At 37.1% G+C, this 19,954-nt stretch overlaps 1 protein-coding gene across 2 annotated transcripts in view; it reads left to right on the forward strand.

Moving 5' to 3' along the window:
- Positions 1–19,954, forward strand: part of OFD1 (OFD1 centriole and centriolar satellite protein) — a 35,917-nt gene that overhangs the window by 1,311 nt on the left and 14,652 nt on the right. For both annotated transcript variants that reach the window (XM_061998839.1, XM_061998847.1), the window contains exons 3-16: positions 1,608–1,808; positions 2,337–2,405; positions 2,495–2,522; positions 3,298–3,405; positions 4,114–4,250; positions 6,348–6,521; positions 8,655–8,761; positions 9,633–9,752; positions 12,185–12,258; positions 12,948–13,039; positions 13,186–13,375; positions 14,012–14,142; positions 14,493–14,604; positions 16,424–17,035. In XM_061998839.1, the coding sequence (XP_061854823.1) occupies positions 1,608–1,808; positions 2,337–2,405; positions 2,495–2,522; positions 3,298–3,405; positions 4,114–4,250; positions 6,348–6,521; positions 8,655–8,761; positions 9,633–9,752; positions 12,185–12,258; positions 12,948–13,039; positions 13,186–13,375; positions 14,012–14,142; positions 14,493–14,604; positions 16,424–17,035 (2,155 nt within the window). The remainder of the gene's footprint in view (positions 1–1,607; positions 1,809–2,336; positions 2,406–2,494; positions 2,523–3,297; positions 3,406–4,113; positions 4,251–6,347; positions 6,522–8,654; positions 8,762–9,632; positions 9,753–12,184; positions 12,259–12,947; positions 13,040–13,185; positions 13,376–14,011; positions 14,143–14,492; positions 14,605–16,423; positions 17,036–19,954) is intronic.

Here is a 19,954-nt window from a genome sequence, read left to right on the forward strand (position 1 = left end):
AAATCCCCTGTGTTACAGCCAGAAATTTGTATCAGGCCTTAAATGCTGAAATGTTATATTGCATGCAGTTTCAGTTTTGCTAGTCCTTAAACGTCATCTGATTGTTTTATTTTTATGACACCTTGATCTTTCTATACTTCTATACACATAAAGTTTCACCATAAAATTCTTTTTTTGTTCCTACTTTTCGTATCAAACTCAATAAAGTTAAAAAAATTATAAATCAAGTTCTATATTTTAAGAGTACCACTGATAAGTTTATGGCCAAGAACTCCCTATTCAAACTGACATGTTTCCCCCTTAGTGATTTCCATGCCAAGCTTGCGATGCTTGAACCATTTCTTGTTTCACTTAAGTAATAGTCTGTCAGGTGGCATGCTATATGTTTGTTTTCATTGTCTAGAAGGTTTAAATCACATTAAAGATTTTGTAGCTTTTCTGAGATGAAGAATGAATACAGTTGGGTTTCTTAGGGATTCCTGCAAATGGTTTTGCATCTTCTAATGAGAATTGTCTCAACTTTGTCATGGTCTTACCTGACTACCTCTGCTGGTAAGAGGCAGGGCAGATCTGGAGCTACAGATATTGGTCATTCACTACATAAACCAAAAAATTTCTGCCTTCCCATAACAGGGACAGGAATTTAGGTCTTTATTATGAGATGTATAAGAGGTTAGTGGTCTCAATTGTTTTTGTGACAGTGTCATCTGTGTAAAAGTTGTCTGAAATCAGACAAGTTCAGAAATTAATGAGAACAATTTTTGCAGTTGTCTTCTTTTTTTTCTCTGTTGTCAGCCTAACTTCTCAAGAAAGCATGCTAAAATACCAGGCTACTCTGATTATCTAGCTTTGTTAAGTTTTGGTAAGCATTTAGTATTTCATCCCATTTTTGGTAACATCCTACTTAATCAACTGTATCACTATTGCATACCTGCTGTTGAAAACTTAAAAGATTATTTCTTCCTTTTACAGGAGGAGACTACCTGATTTTAGATCACTTTTTTTCTCTATTTTATCTCATAGAATGCAAATAAATAATAAAACTTGCAATATAATTATTAGTGCCTGTAGGATTTTTTATTTTTAATGAGTATCTTTTTGCATCTCTACAAAATAATTGGTATTAAGGACATTGAATTTCCTGTTTGTTTGGTTTTTTCCCATCTGGTTTTGAGATGGCACTGGCAGTTTCTTGATATGAGATTTGGAAGAGGACTAGTGAGTTTTCCAAGTGCACCTGAAAGTGAGGTCACATTAGGCAGGCTTTATTTAAGCTAGAGGGAAGAACAAGCTGAGGGTACTAGTTTATGCGAGATCTTGACTGAGACGAGTACTTCTTTTGCTCCTACATAATAAATAAATGCTACTACATTTGATATATCTTGACGGAAAGCCAAAGATCCCTGTAGCAACCATTAGGGCATTTTGAAGAAAGGCACAGTGTCCCAAGCACTCTTCTAAATTTTGCCAGTTAGTCTGCCCTTTTCTGTTGTGTAGGATGTAATATAACCTATACAAGTAAAATGATACTCCCTGTGAATTTTTAAAACTAAAAACTGCTACTGAATAACATGTGAACTGAGAAAATAATGTCTTTTCTGTATCAGACACAGCTCCGAAACCAGCTAATCCATGAACTAATGCATCCCATCTTAAATGGAGAACTTCAGCCACGGGCTGTTCCAAGTGATGAGAGTTCACTTTTGATCACAGCTTCCAACAGTTTGGTGGCAGATCATCTACAGAGATGTGGCTATGAGTATTCACTTTCTGTTTTCTTTCCAGAAAGCGGATTAGAGAAGAAGAAGGTGAGTTCAGTCATTTACCTCTTTTAAGACTTCTGGCAGCTTTGCTTTTGGGAGATGGAGAGATGTTTTAAGTACAACCTGGAGTGAAAAGACAATTCTCCCTCTCTCTTCGTTTCTTCTCTCTGAGTATGTGATAGGGTGAAGTTGTTTCTAACTCATTTTTTGTTTTTTTTTTAACCTGGTGAGTAGTTAGTCATGATTTGAGCTAATGAGCTCATCTGGTTTGTATGATAAATCAAGAGAAGAGGCATAGAAAGTAGCAAAGGCGTGTATGGGATGGGGAGGAAACAAAACTATATCTCTTTGCAGCTTTAGTTGGTCAGGAAACTGCACACTGGCTGCTGTGCGTCTTGGGTAGTGAAGATAAGTAAATGCAATATTAGAACAGCACACCTCTTTTACAAGGTGATGAGTAGATCTTTCCTAAATGGAAAACATTCTATCACTGTAAAATAGTGCCTGTTATGTATTGAAAATGTTTTTCAAGTGGTTAACTTTATCTAACTTTTTTCTTATTCCTTCCGAAAGCTGTGGACTATGCAAGATCTTCTTCAGTTAATGAGGATCAATCCAAAATCCACTCTTTACAAATCGCTGGTAAAATTATTTTGGTTTTGAAAATAAGCTTAAGTTACAATTGTGATGAAACAGACTGGCTAAAATGTTTTCTGGGTTTTTTTTTACAGACTTCAGGAACTCGGAAGGAGAATAAAGGTACGAGATATTTATACGTGAGGCAGACATACATGATCGTGTCAGCTTCATTTTTATTAAGATACTAGCAATAAAAATTCAGATTTCTTGAGTATATGTTGGTATAGAATAATGCAGATTGAGGAAGATTTTGAAACTTGATGAATATTGTATTTGAAGACTATCAAATATGTATTTGTGGTGTGGATTAAGTATTAACTTTCACCTACAGATAAATTACTTGAATGGTATAAATATGAAAAGATGCCTAATCAGGTATTAAATATAATGCTCTTTGGCAGCTTTTCACAATAACTTGGGCAAGCTCAGAATTTGGTTTGTGTTTATAACTGACTGTATTAACTTGGATTACATACTTCAAAACTAATTACAGATTTAATCAACTTTCCATTGTTTTATATAACAAGTAATTCTTTTACCTGCATGATGAAACCTAGCTATGTTTTATAAACTAAAGTAGCTTGATCTTCAGAAACCCCTGTTGTCCAGTGACCTCAAAGAGTAGTAATAATCTGCTCTGTCAAATGACCTGGGTAGTCAAAGAGAAAGGGATGAAAGTAAAAGTCGCAAAGGAACAGCTTTTGCAGAATGGGATTGATTGGAATATGCTTATAATAAAAATCATAATAGATTGCTGGTATTGATTTTTATTTAAATTCTTGTCTTTCTGGAAATTAAGTTTTCTTGTTTAGTGAAAATGACTTGATTAATTACAGGCTTAAAATTTCAGATTTGGTATTAAATCAGAACTAACTAATATTTTGAATCTTGATAGGTTTTCTTATGCAGATTTTAATTGAACTTACAGAACATCATCTAAGTAAGGAAACTCATGACACAGAATCTCAGACAACCTCAGTTCCTCCTTACAGAGAATCTCTTGGTAAGTGCAACCACTGTAAGCAGGTCTCCCCAAATACTTTCATTTTGATAGTGGTGTGGGTTCATAAATTGTCTGAACATGATTCAGTCATCACCTACTCAAATGCAGCTTAAAGTAATAATACATAAAGGTCATACCTATCACTAGTACACCAATTTTTATAACCTTTCTTAAAGTATGACAAAAGTCCTGTTGGTGGTTTCTTTTTTTTATTTTTAATAGCTCAGATGTTTTCTGAGGCATTTAGCTGAGAGTTTTACCATATTAGATTGCAAATGTTATGTGCTGAGATTTGTCCTGGTAAGTGTAATTGTAGATGCATGCCTTGCTTCTCTTTCGATGATAGTGTTTCAGTGAAAGTTAGACATAGACTGGGAGTTCTTGAATTATAGTATACATGCTATTAGTCACACAAAACACCTGTCAGTTGCATGCAAAAGAAAATTCTGGTCCATCCATGACTGTGTAATACCACAAATAGTGCTTAAACATCTAAGTGCCTTCTCCCAGGTATATATTGTGTGGCATAGAGCTGATAAATGGCATTTCCGTGCTACCTCTGCTTTTGTACCACACAGTTCTTTCTATGACAGTGCTACTTGGGTAAATTAAGGAGCTTCTTACAGAGAGACAGGTTCCTACAGTCTTTGGTGGGGTAGCTGTGGTGACTGTTTATAAATTATGATGGATGTGTTGCTCTCTTTATAGCTGAGAAGCTTCAGCTGATCGATGAACAGTTTGCAGACTCTTACCCCCAACATCAGAAATACGAATCTTTAGAAGTAAAACTTTGTGAATATAGAAAAGAAATAGAGATGCAGCTTCAAGCAGAAATGCATCAAAAGGTAATAACTCTGGTCATTGAATGTGAGACATTTGTTAATTTTGACTTTGTGGGGAACAAACTTTAAATGTGGTAAATGGAAAGAGAAGATGTAACAGTGAGTTAGAAGAAACACAAAGGGCTGATTAAATGCAATATAAATGTGCAATATAATTTGCTGAGAGACAATGTAGATGTTTTCATCCCCTTTTATGTTAAATGGGCACAGAATGTGAAGCTTTTTATTCTGATGTTCATTTATAACACAACTTTTTCTTATTTTGATTGTATTAATTTGGTAAATTTTGTTTGCCCTTTGATTATTTTCTTATATGGAGAAATGCTTACTCTGCTTAGTTGCACAATTCATTTTCCATCCAATTAAGATTTTGAAGCTTGAATTTCAATGTGAGGCGTAGCTACTGAGACATGTGAATTGCTGCTGTGTAGCTTGACAGGTAGTTGAGTTAATATTTAATACTGATGAGAATTTGCATACTATTTCAAAGCATTACACAGAAACACTGAAATCGTTAACAGACAATAATGTGAATTATTTCTGTGTTTTTTTCCTTCCTAGAATTGAAGACAGCTCTGTTAGAGAATTTTCCTTCATTTTGGGAATAAAATTAAATTTTTTTTTTAGTCAGATAATCTGTCAATAATCCTTATGTCTGGTAAATGGAACAGAGAGAATATACCGGGGTTCATTTAAATATAGGGAGTTTTTTCCATCAATTTCTGTCAAAATCATCAGTTTATTTGGCTAGAAAAAAAGTTACCTGGAATTCATTTAAATACTGTTTTTTCCATGAGTTTGTGTCAAGATCAGTGGTTTATTTGGATATAAAAATGATAATCCAATCCTCAGATTTTCTAGACATACCTTTAGAGTCACTGTTCTGCTCATAAAGTGTTTGAGAAAATCAGTTTAGTTGTATTTATTCAGCTAGACAAGTAGAAGGATGGAGACATAAAACCACGAGTGTATTTCACCTTCATTTTTCATTTAGTCTTTATTCCCCAGCAGGGCACTGTCTTTTTAGTTTTTAACACATGTTAATTCCTGTTGTTGTTAAGTTTGTTTCAGTTTAAGCAAAGCGATTGTGACAAAGGAGATTGGAGTCTTAACCAGATATAAATAACTTCTAAATTCAGTTAACTTTACACGGATTCCTTAGCAATGTGACTTGAATTAGTGTAAGACATTTCTAATCCAATTTGTGTGTATAGAAGTGATGCTGTACTGTCTAGCCACCGAATGTTTCACAACATTTGTGCCACCTGAATTCCTCAACCAGACATTCCTACCATACTTTTTCCTTTCTCTTTAACCTGTTTTCTCCATTCTCACAAATTTCTTGTCATTCTGTATTTATTCTTTTGCTCATTTTCTCACTTTTTTTTCTTGTTTGCTATCTATTTCCTTCCAAATTTTTATTATAATTCGTTATAACCCCATTTGTTCTTGTGTGTATTGCACCTCATACACCGTATGGAGGCATGTTCCCTCTGATTCTTCTGTGCAGTTGCAAGAGACATGCTTTCCTGTTTGTATGCATTTGTTTTCTTCAGTTGTGCTGAGTCTGTGAATCAGCATTTCTGTTTCCATAACTCAATTTATGTGGAGTTACACATTGTGTAAGTTTTTTTACACGCTGGCAGCTTTATATGTGTCCAGATGAATTTCTCTTCCTTTTGAACAATGCAGGGTGAGCCTGCTTCTGCCACTTCTTGCATCCCCAACCAAAAGTGGTTCTTTGGAAAAGGGATAAGAATAGAGGCAGTATTAAAGGAGGAGTTAGAGTGGGACTGTTCTTCAATTGCAAGCTTGCTCATGCAGTGTGTTTTTTTTTCTTCATAGGCCTCTAAAGCTATTAGTATTCATAGTCTAAAGCTATTAGTTTTGTGTAAAATCTACTTCGAGATGCCAGATAAAAGTGTGACAGCTATGTGAGACCTGCAAATAGTATATGCTGCTAAGACACTTTTATCACAAATCAGCAAATTATGATTTCCTAACAAGAATTTCTAGGTGAAATTTTGCATTGTCTGAGGATTGTCTTAATAGATTTAAAGATGGATCTACTTAATCCTTTTTTCCTCTTTTATGTAAAAGCTAGAACATTTTAAAGAAGTTGAAATAGCAAAGATTAAAATGGAGGAGAAAGCGCAGACACAGAAAGAAATCTCTGAGCTACGTCATGAGTTGGAGAGGACACATCAAGCAAAGTCTGAGGCCTTGATTTCTCGTGAAAGGAATGCTATTGAGAGGCTTCAAAAGCAACAAGAGGTAAAGTTCTAAATGTTTTTTCTCGATCTAGTATGAAACAATTCAATGACTTGATGAAACTGTTCTTTTATCTTTGTGAGATTTACCCTCAGATCTTATTTGGCTCATTAGCGGATACTTTGAATTTACTTTTATTCTTATAAATAGTGGAACACATTTAGCAACTGCAAGAATGAATATGAGTAAATATCTAAGTAGAGCTGGGTGGCAAAGGAACAGTTCTGTGAGCTAGGATTGAAGGATTGAAATGTAATAAGTACTTTTAAACCTCTTTTAATACCTTTGCTGAATTCAGATCACTAAGAATTTTTTAACAGACTGTTGAACATAGCTTCTAGTAGCACTATAATTTTTTCAGTTGCTAAGAAAGACTCTAAATGGAATATATAGTCTGTATGTTATGGATATGCCATTTCTGTATGTCATTGTGTGTTGGACGTTATTAATAGCCATTGTCTTTTCTGTAAGGTAGCATCTCATTTTGTTTCTTTGAATGCTTTTTTTGTTGTTGAGTTACTCCTTTGGGCTGTTAGCTCTTGATATTTTGCCAGAGTACTAGCTGTCGCTGCAGCACACAATAATTTGTGTATAGTATGTAGTTCTAAACTGCTTCTCCTGATCTCCATTACTTTTCATTTTTTGTAGGAATAGTTTGCATACTGTTCTGTTGCCTGTTTGCTTAGCCACCTCCCTGCTATCTAAATAATAGTCATCTACAAATACTAACTGGTTTTTTGCTCTCTTTTTTTTTGCTGTTGTGGTTTGATTTTGGTCTCCCTCTCCTGCTGTAAGCACATGGTATTGGTTAACAGAATAATCATGTAGGTCTATATATAGATCGTTATATACCAATTTCTACTGTTGACCTCTTTCCAGTCTCAAAATTAAGCGTTTTATCACTGTGCTATGAACGTCTTTCATGGTTATGTCTTTAGAAGAAAACTGTCTATTTTACACTAACAGCCTTCTTCTGTGGGTGTGAAATTCATCCAGTTTGGTTTTTTGTTTTTTGGTTTTTTTTAAACTAGATCAACACATCCATCAATTATTGTGTATGAGTATTTGGTTGCTCTTTGCACTTTCTGCAGTTACTGGAAAGTATATGCTTCATTTACCCGGGGACTCTGTTTTAACAGAGGCCAGGAGCTCTACCAAGTTGAAGTGTATTTACATTAAAGGTAGAATGTCATAGAATCATAGAATGGTAGCAATTGGAAGGGACCCTTAGAAATCATCTAGTCCAACCCCCCTGCAGAAGCAGGGTCACCTAGATCAGGTCACACAGGAACATGTCCAGGTGGGTTTTGAAGCCCTCCAAGGAAGGAGACCCCACACCCTCCCTCAGCAGCCTGTGCCAGTGTTCTGTCGTTTAACACTTTACTAACATAACTTTATGGCCAGGAAATATGACTTGTGCAAAAAAATGGATCAGTTTGTCGAGGTACAGCAGCTAAGTCTTTCAGCACTGTCAAGTGCATGTGATTTGCAAACTTGACGTGAGCACCCATATGGCAAAATAATAATTTTCTTTGTCTTAGGCAATTGTTATTTCTCTGGAGAGAAGAAATGCCTTGTTTGCTTAAGAACAAGAAAAGCTATTTTTTTCTTAGTAAGTAAGATCTGTGTTCATCACTTGGAAAACTCCTTTTGTAATTTTATTTCTGTAAGTTAAACTGCAAAACCTGAAAGATTGCTGGTTGACTTAGTTTCAGTTTTAAATCATATTTTATCAAGGGTTTTTGACCTTTTTTTTTCCAATTTAGTTTTTATGATGAACCTAAAAAACCTATTAATAAAAAACCCCAGATGTTTGAACGTGTTTAATCCGTAATTTTTCGAAACTAGTTTTTTCTTTTGCATAAGTTTTAGTCAGTGCTATTTCTTGAAAGAAAAGTATGTACAGGTAGCCAATGGTGACTCCATCTAAAGCAATTTTACTCAGCATAAAAGGAAAAAAGAAGCAAAAAAGCTGAAATCGATTCTGGATGTTATTTCAAATTATAACTAAATAAATAATGTTTATTGGAGTAAGACCAGTTCCTGAAAAAGAATCCTTGAATATTTGAACCTGTTTAACAGTACATACCTGTATAAAGTGTGAAGTAAAACTAGAGATAATATTTTTTGATTCAGATAGAAGCCAAGGAAGTATACGCTCAGAGACAAAGTCTACTGAAAGACATTGAAGTCGTAAGGACCAGAGAGGCGGAACTGAAGCAAAGAATTGAGGCATTTGAAATGTGAGTTGTTGAAAGGCATATACAATGTGATGGCATTGTCCTTTTTCTGGAAATCATGGTAATTCTATGATGTTGAAGTAGGTTATGTATCCCAAAAGTTGTGGTTTGCATTTTGAGCACTGTTGTATACTGTGACTATGAGCAAAGATGCCTCATAGAAGAAGATATTTGGGGTTTATTTCTGTTCCTCCTTGTCCAACCAAAAAATTGCAGCATCACTTTGAAGACAAGGAGACAGATATTTGCTTTGAAATGCTTAGATGAAAAGTTTAAAAAAAAAACCCAACAAACCTCAAACAACACAGTATATCATCCTTACACTCGCAAGGCATCCATATGGTAGTTTGCTTTTCTTAATCCTGGCTTCTTCTTTTGGGGTTTTTTTGACTTGTCCTAGGTAAGATCAGTTTTGTTTAGTTAAATAAAAAAATAACTAAACCATTTTTGTCCAGGTTTTCAATACTACTTAATGTTATTACTTTGCCATCTAGGGGGTTTTTTTGTAGCAAAATGAGTATCCTGATAACAAACTTTTTTTCTTAACAACCCAGCAGAGGGTGCTGATAGAGTGGCATACTTGGCACTGTCCCTTCTGAATGCTTTCTGGTGTGGGAAACTGAGTTAGGGTTAACCTGGGATAGCTGCATAATTGATTGTTGCTGGATTTTAAATAGGAAAATTTAGTTTGTGTCACATCTCCTTGTTCTTAATGAATTACAGTGACAGATTCTGATGATAATTTAAAGATGCTACAGTGTTCCAAGCAAGCACATTTCCCTCTGATGTCTCTACATATGATTTTAAAAAAACAAAAACCTTGAAGTTTTGGCTTTATAACTGACCATTGTCTGTATGTTTATGGATATTTCAGCACTCAGAAACTTCAGGAAGAGAAAAATAAGGCTATTGATGATGCACTTCGACGTCGGGAGGTGGCTGTGAAGAACATGGAGGAGACGTATGACCAAACACTTAAGACAGAACTCTTAAAGTAAATTTTTTGTTTGTCTCTAATTATAATTCTCAATAATTCTGTAGGATTTCTTTTTAAAAGAGTAGCAAAGCAAGGACTTTGAAAATGCACACTTTTGATTTTGTTTTGCTCAGCTTGAATTCTCTGTATTACTGCTTAACTCTTTTCTACTAAGACAAAATGTTCTGTTGGGTTCAGAAAAAGCTTGCTGTAGAAAAGAATTCTCTTCTGATTATAGGTTACATTATTGTTTGAATTCTGCATTGTTATCTGGGAAAGAGATGTGACATTAGTTGTATGTTTAGATCAGAGCATGAGAAGCGGTATTAGTGACTTGTTTTCACCATAATTAAAACACCTGACTGTTTTATGGATGGAGAATAGCTAAGAAGGGGAAACTGGCATTAAAGAGATATTGTAGGTTTCTTGGAAAAAGGGTGAGAGCCACACTAACCCATTGTCCAGATAGATTGGCTCTTACCTTAACCCCTTCCCACATTTGGAGAGGGATTCTCTGATCTAGATCACTCTCTTTATTTGACTACCATTCAGTTGAACATAGTTTCCAAGAATTTGCTTAGAAATACTCTTTGGAAGTGTAAGACTCCTTTTGAGACATTGCAGTGGGTATATCCTAACTTTACTGTTGCACTTCCTTGTGGTGCTTTGGTCAATTGAGGGATTACTTGATTGCTTCAATGCAGACAGGTGCTCTCCGCCTGGTATTGCTCGTGTGTATTTGATGGCATGCACAGGTCTTTCAGTTAGACAGTTAAACCAAATGACTGATGCATTCTTATTGTCTATTGCAAGCCAGTGGACAATAAATACTATCTTTGTTAGTGTGTCTTTACATCTTTCCTCTGCAGTTTAATTAAAGAGTGGGTTTTGCATTTGAGGCAATGCCTCAGCTGAAACTGAGTAGATTTGAGGGCTTTGTCAGAACAGTGAAATTATACTAATTGACTCACTTTGGTATATTATCTATAACAGCTAGTTACAAATATTGCTGGTAAAGTGCTTTTGATTCATGAAGAGAAGCAAATTATTTTAAAGATGAACTGCTGCTTAGCTTATTTTATCTACATAGTAAATATTTTAGATGTGCTGAAAATGCTTAGAAAGACAAAACCTTTCCAAATCCTTCATAAATCATTTGTCCCAAATCCTTGATAAAAAGAAACAAAGAACCTCTATTTATTGTATAGAAAAAATGATGCCTGTTAGAAAAAGAGTCCCCTTTTTTTCTATTTCTATGGTGAGCATTAAATGCCGTAATTGGGAGAAAAATCTGAGCAGTCTGGACCATTTGCGAAAACACGGAGGATGGATATGGCAATACCTACAAGTATCTATAATTTGTTTCCCAGGCATGTGAAGTGCTGAGCCTTCTTAGCTCCTGTAAAACTGAACGGTGAAGCTAAGTGGCTGCTGGGCTGTGAATAGTGATGTGTCTGGGCAGTGCTCAGTGTGTAGTAGGCAGAATGATGAGGAGAGAGTCCCTGGGGCCAGTGCTGGGACCTGTACTGTCCCACACCTCCATCCGGGATCTGGATGTTGACACGGGATGTCCTCAAGAACTTTGAACAGAATGCTTAATTAAGGATGAATCTGGCTTCCAGAACAAAAGGCAGAGTTTGAGTTCAGACAGACTTTGATAAGCCTGGGGTCTGTGCCAACATAAACCTTAGGAATTTTAACAAGGAATACTCCAAAGCTCTGCACTCAGTTCAGAACATCCCTATGAGGTAGTTAAAACAGGGAAAAGGAATTGACTGAGGAACTGCATTTCTGAAGAGGATCTGGAAGTTCCAGTAAATGCCAGGTTGACACCTGAGTCAGAAGCATGCTCTGGCAAATACGGTAAACAGCATGGGAGGTGGCATTAGTAGCAGTATGGCCAACAGCCTGAGGGAAGCTTCCCCTTCATTGGTGCAGGCCATACTAGGAACACCATGCTCAGGTTTAAGCTCCCCAGTTCAGGAAAGTCATGAAGATAGTGGAGAGGACCCAGTAAAGGTCTGGTAAGATAGTTCTGGGATTATCAAGCATGACCTCTGAGTTCGTATGGCTGGGACCATAAATTATGTTGTGGAATATTCAACTTGGATGTGGGGGGAAAAAACTTTTACTAGGAGGGTAGTGTAGGTCATCCAGGTCATCCAGGGAGGTGGTAGAATGTAAATCCTTTGAGGTTTTCAAGACATGGCTGGGAAGAGCCACAGCTGACCTGCTCTAGAGTTGGCAGTAGTCTTGTTTTTGAGCAGGTGGTTGAATGAGGTGATTGCCAGGGTCCTTTCCAACTGTTTGAGTGGCTCTGCAATGACTAATTTTGTCAATAAATAATTGTGTGATTACAATTTAATCTGGAAAAGACTAGAATTTACAGAAATTCACATGTGTGTGTGCACACACATACTTAGGAAATATATAATTCTTTTTACTTCTAGATACCAGCTTGAATTAAAAGAAGAATACATAGCCAGAACCAATAAAGTTACTGAAGATGAGAAAAAAAATAAAGGTAACCATCCCTCTGAGATTTAATAAAGTAGCTGTTTATCTCTAGTGCTCTTGCTAACAGGTGTCAAGACACTGTTGTTAGTCAACACTCACAGTGTTCAGTAATGGTGACAGAAAGCCATCCACATACATTTTTCAAAACATCTAGCTAGATGCAGTGACAGGTCAGCAACTCCTTGCTGTTCCCCCTTGCAGTGGGAGCTGTGGGCTGCTGCTTTGCACAGAGGCTGTAAAACATTTTACTTTTCCGGTTTCCCATCTCCTTCTGAAGTCCTACTAGCTCATTCATTCTCTAATTGAACTCAAGTAGAGTCTGGTGCCAAACCTTTGAATGGTTGCCAGTCTCTACTTTTATTGTGCCCAAGGTGGTTTAATTGGAGCTGGAGGAGGAGTGCTGGGACAGATAACGTGTTTAGATTTTAAAGTTAGGGACATGTGGAAGAAATGGTGTATCATGTACATGTGAATTTAACTTGCTTAATTCTAAAGGAGTGTCTGTGTGCATATGTATGTATACAGAGTGTGCTTTATATAATTTTGAAGGAGTGTATATGACATTCAGTCATTTCTAGGTCTTGAATGAAATCAAACGTTGGGCTTAGCAACTTAGCAACTGTTTTTTGCTGATAGCGGGGATTTTTCTGTAATACTCTACTAATTTTAACTCAGCACATGTAATCCTCCCTGCAGAGCAAGCCATGCTTTTGCGTGAAGAAGCCCTTGCTGTTAATTCAAAAAAGGAGGAACTCAAGCAAGCTGTATCACGCAGGAAAGAACTTGAGGTAATTGTAAACATGATTTTAAAGAAGCTGCATTCTAATTAGTGCATTTGGGGTACATTTCAAAAAAAAGGAAGAAAATATGAAATAAACATAATTGCTCAGTAGTACAGCAGTTCATAAGCTTCTAAACTGTTCTTTCTTGGCAGCTGGATTTGGAATCAGCGAAGGCCCAGGTTCTGCTGCTAAATAAACAGAATCAGTTGTTGACAGAAAAACTGAAAGAGGTATCAGACTATCCTTTGCTAAAGGAGGAGAAATTGGAGCTTCAAGTGCAGAATAAGCTACTTAGGCAACAGTTGGATGAGACTCGGAGTGAGAACCAGCACCTTCGAGACAGTCAGTGTGAATGGTTTAGTAATTTTCTTGCCCGTTTCCCTGCAAGTATTTGTTTAGAAATACATTTTCATTAAAATGCATTATTTGTATTATGTTTACTAGTAGCTATATTAAACCTCAGCTAACATTTCTGTAAATTGAACCAGTCCTTGACATTGTAAGTTTATTTCCTTTAAAATGTCTGTATAGGAGAAATCCTCCATTATGTGATACCTATAATAATATGAAGACTATCCCTTTCACTCTTTGAAATAGAGCAGTGCTATCTTTCTAACCATAGCATTAGTATGGTTCGTACTGGTAAAAGAACATTGTATTATGATTTTTAAATGCTTGCCTGACTATACTGACAAAATGGCAAGTATTTTTAATATGCATTTGAGATTGCAGGAGAGCAGAAATGTACACCCAGGTACATAAGATAGGGATATGTGTTTTTCTTCCCAAATAGGACAGTCTGTTCTAGTTCTTAAATGACTACACCAACAAAAACTTTGTTCTTAAGTACTTTATTCAAACAAAGCCCTGTTGTGTTCCTAAAAATATGTCAGCTTTACATGTTGAAGGGGTATCATGTAGAAAAGTGCACACTAATTATTCTATGGCTAAGTACTGCACATTTCTTTTTCTGGATAGAGCTGTCACAGCCCTCAGCGGAGTACTTGGCCTGCCAAGTGGAGCTGAGAAGAGTGGAACATTCTAGAAAGCTGGCACTGGATGAATTTACAAGTCATAGGCAGATTTTGGAAAAGCAGCTACAAAGTGAGGTAAATTCCTTTTTCAAATGGATTTGAATCCTTTCTTCTTCCTGTCACCTTGTTCTCATTTATCTATGTGCCCGTGCAGGCTGTTTAGTGTGCACTTATGAGAATTGTTTGTACTCTGCTTATTATTAAAGTAAACAACTGTACAGAAAACAAAATGAAACAACTCCAAAAATGACTTAAACTCCTCCCTAACCCCACATAACCAAAGTAAATCTTTCCAGGTCATTAGGATACTGTGTGTATATGGTTTGACTGGACCTGAAAAAAACATTTAGAATCAGGTATTCAGCCAGTTGAGATTACTCTTTTTTGTTTATGTTGATGTTTGGTTTTTTTTTGATCTCCTACAGGTTGAGCATTGTGCCCAGTTAAAGACCCAACTGTTGGACTCTGAAGCTACTGTCAGAAAGTTAAATGTGCAGGTTGAAGAACTGAAACTGCAGCTGAAACAAACGCAGGCAGGTTTGTATCTTACACCAGAGCAGTCCTTTATGAAGTGCACTTACCTAACCAGTGTAAGAATTTCCAGAAGCTTAAAAAAAGCTTCAGTTGCATAGAACTAAAATACCACCAGGGAGCAGATTTCAAGTTTAAAATTAAAATCTATTTAAAAGCCCAATTTGAAAAGCAGACTTACTGCAATTTTCCTTCCTTTCAGAAAACAAGCCTATAGGAGGAATGGAAGATATTCCTCCCTGAATACTTGTACTTTTTAATTGCCTGTTTTTCCTCAGTATGAAGACATTAATGTTTGGTGATAACATAATCACCATTTTCTAGGAGGCAAATTATGGTTTAATACATTTTGATTCTTGAATGTTTGTAATTAGACCAATAAATTTGAAACTGTATTGCACACATCACAAACTTAAATCTAACTTTTAAACAGTTGTTGTCAAGGCTAATAACTTCTTGCATCTCTTGTGGGCATTGGAAAGAGAGAGGCACTTGCGTAAAGCAGTTCAGTCTGCTGAATAAATGTAGTTCTAAAGATGCTTCTGTGTCAAATTGCTAATATCAAGTATGATAAATAAAAGTTTGGCCTGTATATTCAATCTGAAAATATGGAATTGAATTCTGACATGATTACACGTCCCATACAGCATGTGTTGCACCATAGTTCAGTATATGCAGCACTTTCTGTAATTTGGTAGACCCGTATGTACATTTTCATATATGATACAAGTACTGGTACCATTTGGAATTGGAAATTTGTTAGTGCCAAAATAGCAAATAAACATTTTAACTAAATGACTGGAAGTACTGCAGGGACTTTTATTTTGCATCAGGGTTCAGGGTGTCATTGAAGAACCATCTATGTAGAACAAAAACAGGGTGGTCATTTTGCTGAGAGATAGAGCCACATAGATTGGTCTTTGGGGCTTACTGAAGCATACAAGCGCCCAGGAAGCAGATAGTTTGAAAACATTGAATTTAACTGTCAATTTTTGAGAAGTACTTTTGTCTAAAACCCAACATTATGTGTCTGCTGTATTGTTTTTTCTCCGAGTTTGTTTTTTGGTCTAAAGAAAAGGAAACTGTTAAGACTTGTGACCTGTCTGCCCCCTGTCCCTCACCTTTTAATGCATGACTGGATATAATGTATCCAAAGTGGTGATTGTTTCAGTTTTATTTATTTAATGATAATTTAAGAAGTAACATTGCAGAGTGCATACTTCAGGTAGTTTTATATAGGTAGGATTATAGATCTCATTAATATTTACTTGTAAGTATATAAATGGTAGATGTCAGGAGATTGGGACATCCCTTTTTTATATTTTATCTAGCAACAGGACAAGGGGTAATGGAAAGAAGCTGGAACACAAAAAATTCCATTTAAATATAAGAAAAAACTGTTTAACTCTGAGGGTGAGGGAGCTCTGGCACAGGCTGCCCAGAGAGGGTGTGGAGTCCCTTTCCTTGGAGGTCTTCAAGACCCACCTGGATGTGTTCCTGTGTGACCTGATCTAGGTGAACCTGCTTCTGCAGGAGGGGGTTGGACTAGATGATCTCTAAAGGTCCCTTCCAACCCTACCATTCTATGATGATTGTGTGATGATTCTATGATATCTAAAAAACTAATGTCAGTGATAATTTATAGCCATGCATTTGGATTAAAAATGCATTTAAATAAATCCATTAAATTCTTAAAATTGTAGCCAATTCCATTTTAATTTTGATTAAATTGGAATTTATATGCCGTGTTTTGCTGCTTTGGTTTTGTTATGGATCTCTCTCTCTCAGTCTTTACTATCAATTGCTCTCTCTTGCTATCATTTAGCTCTGGAAAATGAAGTGTATCGGAATCCAAAGCCTTCACTCGTGGATCGCTCTGTCCTTGACTTCATCAGTGACAGAACTGTGCCTCATGATATTTATGTAGATAGTGCAATCCTGAAGAATCAGGTTATGACTGATGTGATGAGGGTCAATGCTGTGCCAAGAGCTGGCTCTTGGCAACAGCTCCAGCCACGCAGCGCTTCTCCGGATTCTGACCTGGAGTGTATGGCACGAACCAGGGCCAGAATGAAAGAGCTGGAAAAAGATGCGGAGTATTTGGAAGAAGCTTACAGGAACTACCAACACAGAGTCATACAAGGTGCAGCTGCCAGCAGAACGCTGAAAAAGGTACAGTCTCCTTTACTCCTACAGCCTGCTGTTAGCAGACCCTCCTTGAATACCCATCTTGAACTTCTAGAAGATAATCCCAGCTCCCAGCATTCCCCTCTGAGCAATTTGAGAGATGAAAAATACATCAAAAGAACTGAGCAAGTTGATGTCTTTAAAAATCCTTTAACGCCCCCACGCAGAGGAGCATCTTCTTCAAGACGCCTTTCTTCTACTCCTGTCTCCAAATCGGAAAGAGGACTCAGTAAGAAGAAAATTTCAGATGGTAAGTCCCAGTTGTTAATGTGGTGTGATGTTGGGGTTTTGCTTACTGTTCCTCTTGCACTACAGATAGAGAAGGATTTAGCAGTGATAGTCTTTGATGTATGTGTTATTTGCTAAGAGGTGGGAGAAGGCAGAGAGAAAATAAATGAGTAGCTCAAGTATTGCCTCTTCATAGAATAAGTAACTAGAGATATACACTGAGGGAAGATAAACATACTGCACTTAGTTGAGGAAGCTTTGATTTAAAAGTTGCTAGGAAGTATAACTACTTTGCAACATTAATTTCCTACTTTTAGCAACCCTCCTTCTGTATTCCCACCCTTTTGTTTAGCTGTTGTAGTTAACGTGTACAGCAGCAGACTGCTTCATCTGGCTTCTCTTCAACTGAGTTTTCCAATCTGAAAGGTCCAGATTTGCTTTTGTTTGTTCATTTTGCTATGACATCTTTATCAAATATTCTGGAGCACTTGTGAGGGAGAGGAGATCACTGGTTTTGGTCATGGCTGGAAAATTGCAATTTTCTATTAATTTCACAGTGTCTATTAATTGCTTAGTCTTTTTTTTTTTTTTTTAAAGGAGCAGTACCCAGAAAAGAAGCAAAATAGAAAACATGGAAAATTAAACCATTATGCTGCTTCAAATCTGTAGTACATTTGCTTCTTGAGACATGCAATTCTTGTCAGCTTAGCTCAAAGTGGATTTAATGGGATGGAAAAAAGTGATAATAACAAAAAAAGAGGTGATGATCAACTTCCACATAAAGGAGGGTTAAATACAAGAAGGGCAGCTTAGTTTGGAAAAAGTTGGCTGAGGTGGGCTGTGGGAAATCTGGGAAGCGGTGACATACATGCGAAAGGTGAATAGGCATTGATTAATCACTGCTTCACAAATCCTAGAATCCTGTGAAACAGATGAAAAAGAACAAAGTACATTTTCATACCATGAGTAGGTTGTGGAATTCATTGCTTCTGTGGCAACAAGTATAGGTGCAGGAACAAAACTTCCCTGTCAGGAGGACCCAAAAAAGTATTGGTAGAGGAAAGATCAGCATGGCTGTTGCCAGAAGTAAGATATAAGTTTTCTCCTTTATGAATTCTACTGTAAGTGGGTTAGAAACAGGTTACAAACAGCATGATCTATTGTGACTGTCCCTGTGTTTCTGCTTGTAGAATATCATACTGTTACTGACAACATATTTGAAACCTGGAACTTCCAGTTCAGCCTTTTACATTTTAGGTTTTCTCTATCAGCTTCCATATAAAGTATTTATAAACTATTTGTTTAATACTACACACAAAGTCTTTCATAAAAATAGTGTTTTGTTGGAAGATGAAGAAATGCAAAAATTGAAGTTGTGTGCATAACCTTGATAGTCCTTCCTGTCTTTGCACCTGTCATAGGCTAGTTACATGATGGTTGCTTTTCATTTTTCTCATTGGATCTGTTCTTTGCTTAGTGCCTGAGACTGATTTCTTCTGGAAGGGGGTAAGATTTGAATAACAAAGGAGGGCATTACCTGACTTAGGTACTAAAGCAACTGAGCAGTATGTAGTGCAGGAAACCAGGTTGCAGCCAGATGATATGTTCTCAAGTAAGCTTCAGTGCTAATGTGCTGTGGAGTGATTTAACTGCTCCCAATTAGATTGCTTCCCCACTGGTACATCATCTCTGTTTCAAGAATCTTCTAAGAAAGCAGTGCTTTTGTACTGCTATATATGTTATCCTTTGTGCTAGAGGTGGCTGAAGCACCAGACAGTTTTTTGCTTAAAAACTACAAACCATTCTGGAAGCTTCCTTGGAGCTTTTCAGTGCTGTTGAAGGTACCAGCATGAACAGCTCTATAATAAGTTTGAAGAGGGGAAAGATACCATGAATGTATTCTGCGATTTGTTTTTCCTGTAAGTGAGGTACACCTCAGCGACAACTGCAGCTTCGTTCAAAGCATGGAAGGAAGAGCTGTGTCCTCTTGTAAAATACTTTTAGTTGGCAGATGTGACAGCTCTTCTACTGCATCATCCTCCAGTGGAAGGCTGTGTACAGTTTTCTCTCCCTTTACAACAGCTCACATATTTGACCGTTTCCTTTCAGAAGCTCATGCATGTCAGACGTCTTTCAGGCTTCAAGGTTTACTAGGAAGGAATAAGCCCATTTCTTTAAGAGCAACGAAAATTAGGATGGGATCCTTTTCTATTTTCCCCTGCTTACTGTCTCAAATCTCCAGGCAGTAATACAGATCAAGAAATAGTTACTCATAGGAAAAAAATGTGTTGCCATCTGACCCATGCTCCCTATTTCTCGATCAGTAGTTTTCATCTTGATCATTACTTGGCCTAACTTCATAACTTCCTGGCTGATAATAACCATGACCCAGCAATGTGCCCTTGTGGCCAAGAAGGTCAATGGCATCCTGGGATGCATCAAGAAGAGTGTGGCCAGCAGGTTGAGGGAGGTTCTGCTCCCCCTCTACTCTGCCCTGGTGAAGCCTCATCTGGAATCCTGTGTCCAGTTCTGGGCTCCTCAGCTCAAGAAGGACAGAGGACTTCTGGAGAGAGTCCAGCGCAGGGCCACCAAGATGATCAGGGGACTAGAACATCTTCCTTATGATCTGGGACTGTTCAGCCTGGAGAAGAGGAAACTGAGAGGGAACCTCATTAATACTTATAAGGATTTGAAAGGTGGATGTCAAAAGGAGCATCACTTTTTTTCTCTAGTGTCCAGTGATACAACTAGGGGTAATGGATCAAAGCTGGAACACAAAAAGCTCCGCTTAAACTTACGGAGAAACTTCTTTCCTGTGAGGGAGCCCTGGCCCAGGCTGCCCAGGGAGGGTGTGGAGTCTCCTCTGGAGGTTTTCAAACCTGCCTGAACACGTTCCTGTGTGACCTGATTGAGGTGAATCTGCTCAAGTAGGGGATTGGAC

This window comes from Colius striatus, chromosome 1, assembly GCF_028858725.1.
Source record: "Colius striatus isolate bColStr4 chromosome 1, bColStr4.1.hap1, whole genome shotgun sequence".
Lineage (NCBI taxonomy): Eukaryota > Metazoa > Chordata > Aves > Coliiformes > Coliidae > Colius > Colius striatus.